The 10213-nt window shown below is 51.2% G+C and overlaps 1 protein-coding gene across 1 annotated transcript; it reads left to right on the forward strand.

Moving 5' to 3' along the window:
• Positions 1–486: 486 nt before the first annotated feature.
• LOC119324067 lies at positions 487–2529 on the forward strand. Its single transcript, XM_037597805.1, has 2 exons — positions 487–1416; positions 2095–2529. Exons 1-2 carry the CDS (start codon positions 585–587, stop codon positions 2178–2180), a joined length of 918 nt encoding a protein of 305 aa, XP_037453702.1. The 5' UTR covers positions 487–584; the 3' UTR covers positions 2181–2529.
• The last annotated feature ends 7684 nt before the right edge of the window (positions 2530–10213 follow it).

Raw genomic sequence — 10213 nt, forward strand, 5'->3', positions numbered from 1 at the left:
AAATTGAGGCTGTTTTGCACAAAAGCATTTCAAGATACGCTCAAGCGGAACCAAGATGTAGTTTCAAGATGTGAGAAATCAAATGATTCAGGCAAGCGCCTCTCTCGCGGGACATGTAGGGTGGAACCTGAGTTTCCACGCCAACCTGATAGTGAAGAAAATAAGCGGGGCCTGGTCCCTTGGAAAATTTCAGGTAGGCAAGAATCAATCAAAGCTTATTAATATTCATATTCATTTGGGTGGCTGTGGCTAGCAATCTCCATGACTTATACCGACACTGCCTGATTCAACAGGTTACTGCTGATATATGCTTGCCATACATGCCCGGCAACCATGCCATGCCATTCAGCTAGACGGTGTCCTACGTCATACATGCACTCCCATATCATGTACTGTAGGAAGTATGTGTGTGCGTGTGTCACGCCACCCGTCGCCATTGCAGCATGCAGCGTACAGCTCCGTCCGGTCTATATATACACCCGGCCGTCCAACAACTCATGCTTCCCACCCAACCACTGGTCTCCAGGCATTGTCACTCACCTGCTCTACTGCTCTATCGTATAGCCTAGAAGCTATAGCTAGCCATGGCGTCCATGACCAGGGAGACACCTGTCGCCCGTTTCGTTGAGGAGGAGGATGACCTTGTCGGCGATGATAGTGGGGACGACGGTGACGAGGTACTGGAGGTGAGGAGGCGCGTGTCCCGCTTCGCCGTCGGGGGAGACGACGGCGCTGGCGGGGCGGGAGAGGTGAGGAGGCGCGTGTCCCGCTTCGCCGTCGACGGGGGCAGCGGCTCGGGCGGCAGCCGCGGTGTCTTGTCAAGGAGACAGGAGGTCGTCGACGCGGGCGTCCAGGGCCGACGCCGCCACGATGGCGGCTGCGAGGGGGCCCGGACCCTGCCGCCGCCGCACGCGTGGCTGGCTGTGGAGGACACGAAGAAGAGCTTCGGGAGCGACAACGAGGAGCATTGGGCGCGGCTTCTGCAGCGCGGGTCGGCTCAGGCGGAGGCGGCGCAGCCGCGGCGGAGCAGCTTCAGCGTGGTCCGGCGGGAGCGGGCGGCGCGGGAGGCGTGGCTGGACCGCGCGTGGGAGATGAAGAAGAGCTGGCACGAGCGCAACGGTGGCGCCCCCGACGCCGACACCCCCGTGGTGGTCGTGGTGGGGAAGCAGACCGGCGGGTCCTCGTCCCCGTGCGCCTCCTCCTCCCCGCACCACCACTCGTCCGCCAGCGTCGCGATGGACATGGAGGAGGTGCGTGCGTGCAGGGACCTCGGCCTCGAGCTCCCCTCCGACGGCACCGTAGAAATTCAATGCTACGGCATCTCCGCCGGCAGCAGCCCTACCCACAGCCACGCCAGCAGCGGCGCCGACTCGCCCTCCACCGCCGGCAGCTGCTCCATCTCCAGCCCCAGCGCCGGTACGTCACCATCACACACACCACCTAGCACCTGCATTAATTCCATGGGTCACTAGCTGCAGATATATCTGCATGCATGCAACCATGCACATTACCCTGCCTTGCCGGGCATGGCACATCGACGACGACGAGCATCCCTGCTCGCCCGGCCTCGTCTCCGACGGGTCAAAGGCAGGGCATCCTCGAGTCCATCAATGAAAATTTATTATTGTTACCATCATGTGCGCCCCTCGTCAAGTGCTCTCTGGACGTACTCTAGGTGATTAGTGGTACCAATAACTAAGTCTGGCCAACCGTAGTTGGTGCCTTTCCCAGGACAACCGGGCGGCGTCGCCATCCCCATCCGGCGACGCTTTGCACGTCGATCTGGCTACTCACCCTTCGCCACGCTCCGGCCACCAGTCGCGATCAGCCTGTCTCCGTCCTGTACTCATCATCAGAATCGTTCCACACTCAGATTAGTTATACTCCAGTTAATTAATAGTGCTAGACTGCTGGTATGTCTTTGCTTGCTGTTTGATCATAATTATTCTGCGTCGTGGCAACCATCCAGTGGTGGTGGAGCGAAAGTTTTAAAACTAGTGTTCATTATATTTCTACTTACAGGAGCTTCAACGTAAATGTGCATGCGCGATACTATTCAAATTAACGTGTGTTGCGAACTTGTGATTTTGCCAGGGGAGGATCCGGTGGACGTGAAGGCGAGGCTCAAGGTGTGGGCGCAAGCGGTGGCGTTGGCATCCACCACCCGTCTCGGATCTTGAGGGCTTCGTTTCCTACGGGCATGATGAGCAGGCAGCAAAGTGCATAAGCTAAGCTATGCTAAGCTAGCTAATCTACATGCATGAATACATCGGCCGTGTAATATATGAAGCAGCAAAACGGGAGTTTCACTTCATTTTTAGCAGTATAGTGTGTATGGATGCGACATATGTAACCACTTATTTCTCCTAACTGGGGTTAGGGGAGTATTCGAGTATGTATCATGTATGTGTGTATCAATGTTACAATGTATGTGTGCATATATCACGACGTATATGTATACACGAGACAATATCACGTGGAAACCAAAAATTCGGTGGAATCTTGGAAACCTGAGCGGAGGCTGTTGGATGCTAGTTGTATGGACCAGATTGACTCATAACTGCTATGTCATATTTGCAAAAAAATGCCCTCAACCAGAGATGGTATTTTACTCATAACCCCCTAGGCCTAACACTTTGCCCCTTATTTCCAATTCGTTTTGTCAGTCAGGTACGCTTTATAAGCCATGCGTTCTATCTATGCCATCACACATGTGTGACATGTACATTTCCATTTAAAAAGAAAAAGTAGCTGGAATGCCCCAGATCTATATGACCATTACATCCCCTTAGGTAGTGAAGCTAATTCTAATAGTCTCTTAAGGTCATCTTCAAAGCGAACCCTCAAACTGCCTGCATCCGTCCGAACCACGTCCGGACCTTGATTTTAATTGAGAAAAATATTGTCTGTTACTATACTACATCACCCTTTCTCTTCGGAGAAATCTAATAGCTGTCACAGGTAGCAACACTCAACAAAGGCAAGGGGGTCATCACTCCCCTTGTTCTTGCTAGCCACAAGGTTAAAAGCAAATAATAATAAAGATAGCGAAAGACGATAGTAACAAGATCCCGTAGGGAGCACATGAATTGGGTTTTTGCCTCTCTTACTGACTTACGAAATTGTACCTACAACTGATTATAGGCTCCAAGCAAAGTAAGGTCGGAGGATGAATATTGGTTTTGGTGAAATGCGAACTTAAAGTAAACAACTTAACCAGATATAAAAATAGTATAAAAAACAACAAGCAAACTGACATAGGAGTAAAGTGTTCTCAGGGAGTCTGGAATTCCCGTTGGTATGTTTCTAACGCAATCTATGCATCGACATAGTATTATCTGGATACTTGAGCCACTCTTGAAGTTTACTTTGGGCGGAGCCGGGTACAGAACACATTCTACGTACTCTAGGTAGACTTCATGTCACACACACCACCATCGTAGTTTCCCCCTGCAGGTTACAACTACGATGATTAAGGTTTCCCCGTGGACCCGGCCTCACTAAGGGTTCTCCGTAATTCCCCTATCAATTGTAAAAACCTAGGGATGAAGGCTTCTACGATCACCTCGAATTACCTTCACTCCCCAACTCTTACAATGACAGTGATACACTTCGTGGCCTTCCAGCGAAAATGCTGAGCGGGGTCCCTTCACAACAATCACGAAGTTTATTAAGCTAAATCATTCAATACAGAATCTCTCATATCCTTATTAACGTTTCAGCTCCTATACATACCAAGGTTCATCCATATCTTCAAGAACCAGGAGGTTTACTCGTACATAGCAACAACAAGCATCATGAAAGCGGTGATGATAAACATGGATGAATCAAATGGGTAACACACAAGATGATCCACTAGGGTTCCGATGTTACAATGAGACAAAGATGTAGGTGGATGACGATGATAGTGGTGATGATGTCAGCGTCCCCTTGCACGTGGTGGTGAACGTGGCGATCTCCTCCTTGCCAATTTCCCCTCCGGATGGATTCCGGAGGCTAGGGTTCTCCTTCTAGATGCGTTTTTGGTGGCTGTGGGCGTCTGTTCCGCGATCCGAATGCATGGAGAGAAGTAGTCGAGCAGGGAAGGCAGTCACCACGCCATACGATCACTCATACGAGCGCACACGCTCGTATGCGTTGTCGTCTTGCACTCTGGAGGTGTCGCATGGCCTCCAACTTTCTCCCTTTGCTATGGCTTATGATAATCACAATAAATCATGTGATTCCACCATAATTTCCCGAGATTCTTTCCATAGTATTCATGTTGGGAAACGTTGCATGGAAAACAAAAAATGTCTACGCACACGCAGGATCTATCCATGGACATGCATAGCTACGAGAGGGGGAGAGCATCTACATACCCTTGTAGATCGCTAAGCGGAAGCATTTATCAACGCGGATGATGTAGTCGTACACCTTCATGATCCGTCCCGATCAAGTACCGAACGTACGGCACCTCCGCGTTCGGCACACGTTCAGCTCAATGACGACGTCCTCGCCTTCTCGATCCAGCAAGATAGGCTAAGTAGTAGATGAGTTCCGGCAACACGACGGCATGGTGACGGAGGTGGTGAAATTATCCATAGGGCTTCGCCAAGCACAACAGACGTGGAGGGATGAGGAACTAGAATAGAGGGAGAGGGGGCACCGCACACGGCTTGGGGATCGTGGTCTGTGTTGCCCCCTCCTCTCCTTACATGTATATAGGTGGAGGGGAGGGGAGGCAGCCCTAGGGGCGCCCCCATGGAGGCCGGCCGCCGCCTTGGGCTCCTGCCCTAGGTGCGCCCCACCCCCTCCTTTCCTTCCTATGGCGCAGGGGAGAAGGCGGGAGGGGAGGCGCCCTCCTTTCCTTTTTCTCACGTGGAAGAGAAGGTAAGAGGGGGAAGGCCCTCTTCCCTTCCTTCCCTAGGGTCGGCGCCATGAGGTGGGGCGCACCAGCCCCTTGTGGGCTGGTGTGCTCCGTCCCCTTGGCCCATTTAGGCCCAATAACTCCCGTGGCCTTCCCGGAACCCCTTCCGGTGATCCGATAAATACCCGGTGCATTTTGAAACCTTTCCAGAGACCAAATAAAATCATCCCATATATCAATCTTTAACTCCAGAGCTCCTCGTCATGTCCATGATCTCACCCGGGACTCCGAACAACATTCGGTCACCAACATACATAACTCACATAATACTATATCATCAACGAACGTTAAGCGTGCAGACCCTACGTGTTCGAGAATGATGTAGACATGCCCGAGACGCTTCTCCGGTCAATAACCAATAGCGGGACCTGGATGTCCATATTGGTTCCTACATATTCTACGAAAATCTTTATCTATCGAACCTTTATGAAAACATGCGTCGTTCCCTTTGTCAGCCGGTATGTTACTTGCCCGAGATTCGATCGTCGGTATCTCCACACCTAGTTCAATCTCGTCACGGGAAAGTCTCTTTACTCGTTCTGTAATACATCATCTTGCAACTAACTCCTTAGTCACTTCGCTTGCAAGCTTCTTGTGATTATGTATTACCGAGAGGGCCCAAAGATACCTCTCCGTCATACGGAGTGACAAATCCCAATCTCGATTCATGCCAACTCAACAGACACCTTCTGAGATACCTGTAGAGCACCTTTATGATCACCCAGTTATGTTGTGATGTTTGATAGCACACAAGGTATTACTTCGATATCCGGCAGTTGCTTGATCTCATGGTCGAAGGAATATGTATTTGACATTAAGAAAACAGTAGCAAAAACTGATTGATCATATGCTATGCTAACAGATGGGTCCTGTCCATCACATCATTCTACTAATGATGTGACCCCGTTATCAAATGACAACTCATGTCTATGATGAGGAAACCTTAACCATCTTTGATCAACGAGCTAGTCTAGTAGAGGCTCACTAGGGACACGGTGTTTGTTTATGTATCCACACATGTATTTAAGTTTCCGGTCAATACAATTCTATCATGAATAATAAACCTTTATCGCGATCAAGGAAATATAATAATAACCACTTTACTATTACCTCTAGGACATATTTCCAACAGTCTCCCACTTGCACTAGAGTCAATAATCTAGATTAAAAAGTAATGAATCTAACACCCATGGAGTCTTGTTGTTGATCATGTTTTGCCCGCGGAAGAGGTTTAGTCAATGGGTATGCCACATTTAGATATGTATGTACTTTGCAAATTTCTATGTCTCCATCCTTGACCTTTTCACGAATGGAGTTGAAGCATCGCTTGATGTGTTTGGTTCTTTTGTGAAACCTGGATTCCTTCGCTAAGGCAATTGCTCCAGTGTTCTCACAAAAGATTGCCATTGGATTCGATGCACTGGGTATTTACACCCATATCAAACATGAACTCCTTCATCCAGACTCCTTCATGCGCTGCTTCGGAAGCATCTTGTACTCTGCTTCACCCGTAGATCCCGCCACGACGCTCTGCTTGGAACTACACCAACTGACAGCTCCACCATTGAATATAAATACATATCCGGTTTGCGACTTAGAGTCATCCAGATCTGTGTCAAAGCTAGCATCAATGTAACCCTTTACGACGAGCTCTTCGTCACCTCCATAAATGAGAAACATATCCTTGGTCCTTTTCAGGTACTTCAAGATATTCTTGACTGACGAGGATAGAGACCCGGGGTAGGGTCATATGCCCGGCCTATACGTCCTACCCAAGGTCACTACCCCAGAAGATAAAAAGACCAAGAGTCAACAGGAGAACACCAGTCAAGTATGTCGAGTGCAATCCACTCGACAATCACATCACCCGACGACCACCCCCTACCGTCACTCGACCATATGGGGAGTCACTCGACTATATCAAATACCAGGAGTCGGAAGAGCACGCAACGGCCGGACATTCACTCCTTAGTCTTTATGAGCATTAAGAGTACTTAAGACTGGCGTTACCAGTAATGCCCCTTACTTTATGTACATTAAGCCCCTTGTAATAGAGGCGGGCTGGGGTCCTGGCGCACTCTATATAAGCCGCCCCCCTCCTCTGGGACAAGGGTTCACATCCCCTGTAATTCAACACACATAATCCAATCGACCGCCTCCGGGCACCGAGACGTAGGGCTATTACTTCCTCCGAGAAGGGCCTGAACTCGTAAACCTCGTGTGTATAACTTCATCATAGCTAAGATCTTGCCTCTCCATACCTACCCCCCTTTCTACTGTCAGTCTTAGGACCACGACAGTTGGCGCCCACCGTGGGGCTGGTGTCTTAGCGATTTGTTGGTGAAGTTGCAAGTTTTACCGATCACCATCATCATGGTTTCCGGCGGCGGATTGGCTGAGGGCCACGAGATCCGTCTCGGCGCGCTCGTTTTCGTCGTCGACGACGCCGCATGGCTTCAAGAAGCTCCCCTGGACACTGAGGCGCTCCCCGTCCGAGGGGCGATGCACTTCCACGCGTGCGTTCACGGCGTTCTTCTCCGGCAGCCGTCGACTCAGTATCAGTCGGCTCCGATGGCGTTTTCCCTCCCCGTTGTTCGCCGCCGCAAGCGGTCCGGTCGATCACGGCTTCAGCGGTGGGTGAAACACGCGGTGGCTCGGCAGTCGGCCACCATCAAGTCGCGGAAATCGAGCCCGACGAAACTCTCCACGGCCTATTTGATCTGTCGACTGGCTCCACGGAGACCGCATCCGAGTGCGATAGCAGCGACCCTGCGGCTGAAGTCCTGATGGTCGATGGGCCTCACAGCCCGCCCGGTTTCCGCCGTGAGGACGACGGAGACGGGGGCGGCGATCCTCGTGCGTCCATGAGGAATACCGACCCGAGCCCCTCTCTTCACAGCAGAGGGAAGAACTTTGTCGCCGCTACATGGATGCACTCCACACGCCCATTGTTGGAGAAATCCCCGAGGCTCGGGCCTTGGAGGAGGTGCACTTGGCTAATTTGGCTGAGCGCACTCGACTGGATAACCTTCAGTGGGCTCTCGATGAGCGCGCTCAGGAGCGGATCCATGAGTCCAGTCGACGGCAGCTTTTTCCACCTCCCCCTAAGGTATACCGCACTCCGATTCAGAATCGTATGGCAGCGGCCCGAATAGCAGAGTCGATCCAACCTTCCTAGTCAGAAGCTGGCAGAGGGTTGATGCAGATCCAGGCCCTGCTCGGGGTAGCAGGAGAGCAAAATACAATAGTATCTCAGTCGCGGAATAGGATTCACAGCAGATCCGTCGCAGTGGACACAGTTCAGTCGGCTCACAGCCCAAGATCGCCTCTGCGGCGCGAAGGCCGTGGGCAGTATGATCATCTACTCGACCATGACAATCGTCGTCGAGGGCCCACGCCTCCCCCGAGGAGTGCGTCGTATGTGCCTCGGCAGAATGATGACAGGCGCCGTCACAGTGGTGAGCGCAGAGCTTTAGTCGACCCAAAGGAACCGGGCTTCGACGCAAGGTTAATCCTCGTTCAAGGCCTGGTCGACCAGAACAGGGCACATAGAGAAGACCCTGGCAGAGATTGTCCAAGTGGCAGTCGAGTGCATGTTTCTGGTCCCGAGTGTTTCAGCCGGGCCATTAGGGCAGCAATGATACCTCCCAACTTCAGGTTGGCGTCCGGAGTCAGTAAGTTCACCGGTGAATCTAAGCCTGAAACTTGGCTTGAAGAGTACCGAGTGGCTGTACAGATTGGCGGTGGAAACGATGAGGTTGTGATGAAACATCTTCCTCTGATGTTGGAAGGGTCAGCCCGAGCGTGGTTGACTCAGTTAGCTCCAAGCAGTATATACAGTTGGGAGGAACTGGCTCAACTGTTCGTCAGAACCTTCGAAGGCACGTGCAAACGACCTGCGGGGTTGACCGAGTTGTAGCATTATGTTCAGAAGTCGGGTGAGACCTTGAGAGATTTTATCCAGAGGTGGTCCACTTTGCTGTAGGGGAACGTAGTAATTTCAAAAATTTCCTACGCACACGCAAGATCATGGTGATGCATAGCAATGAGAGGGGAGAGTATTGTCCACGTACCCTCGTAGACCGAAAGCGGAAGCATTAGCACAACGCGGTTGATGTAGTCGTACGTCTTCACGGCCCGACCGATCAAGCACCGAAACTACGACACCTCCGAGTTTTAGCACACGTTCAGCTCGATGACGATCCCCGGACTCCGATCCAGTAAAGTGTCGGGGAAGAGTTTTGTCAGCACGACGGCGTGGTGACGATCTTGATGTTCTACCGTCGCAGGGCTTCGCCTAAGCACTGCTACGATATTATCGAGGTGGACTATGGTGGAGGGGGGCGCCGCACACGGCTAAGAGATCCAAGGAATCAATTGTTGTTGTGCCTAGAGGTGCCCCCTTGCCCCGGTATATAAAGGAGCAAGGGGGGAGGGGGCGGCCGGCCTAGAAGGAGCGCTCCAAGGGGAGTCCTACTCCCACCGGGAGTAGGACTCCCTCCTTCCTTGTTGGAGTAGGAGAAGGGGGAAAGATGGGGAGAGAAGGAAAGAGGGGCTGCACCCCTTGTCCAATTCGGACCAGAGGGGGGCTGCGCGCCTCCTTCCTTTCGGCCTCTCCCCTCAATTCCCGTATGGCCCAATAAGGCCCATATACTCCCTGGCGAATTCCCGTAACTCTTCGGTACTCTGAAAAATACCCGAATCACTCGGAACCTTTCCGAAGTCCGACTATAGTCGTACAATATATCGATCTTTACGTCTCGACCATTTCGAGACTCCTCGTCATGTCCCCGATCTCATCCGGGACTCCGAACTCCTTCGGTACATCAAAACTCATAAACTCATAATATAGCTGTCATCGAAACCTTAAGCGTGCGGACCCTACGGGTTCAAGAACAATGTAGACATGACTCAAACACATTTTCGATCAATAACCAATAGCGGAACCTGGATGCTCATATTGGCTCTCACATATTCTACGAAGATCTTTATCGGTCAAACCGCATAACATCATATGTTGTTCCCTTTGTCATCGGTATGTTACTTGCCCGAGATTCGATCATCGGTATCTCAATACCTAGTTCAATCTCGTTACCGGCAAGTCTCTTTACTCGTTCCATAATGCATCATTCCGTAACTAACTCATTAGCTACATTGCTTGCAAGGCTTATAGTGATGTGCATTACCAAGAGGGCCCAGAGATACCTCTCCGACAATCGGAGTGACAAATCCTAATCTCGAAATACGCCAACCCAACATGTACCTTCGGAGACACCTGTAGAGCTCCTTTATAATCACCCAGTT

The sequence above is a fragment of the Triticum dicoccoides genome, chromosome 1B (genome assembly GCF_002162155.2).
Source record: "Triticum dicoccoides isolate Atlit2015 ecotype Zavitan chromosome 1B, WEW_v2.0, whole genome shotgun sequence".
NCBI classification, from domain to species: Eukaryota; Viridiplantae; Streptophyta; class Magnoliopsida; order Poales; family Poaceae; genus Triticum; species Triticum dicoccoides.

Excerpts from the sequence above, each read along its gene's own strand:
- LOC119324067 (XM_037597805.1), top strand. The coding sequence starts at position 585 with ATGGCGTCCATGACCAGGGAGACACCTGTCGCCCGTTTCGTTGAGGAG. Across the intron at positions 1,417-2,094 it reads CATCTCCAGCCCCAGCGCCG|GGGAGGATCCGGTGGACGTG; the intron begins GTACGTCACCAT and ends TGATTTTGCCAG.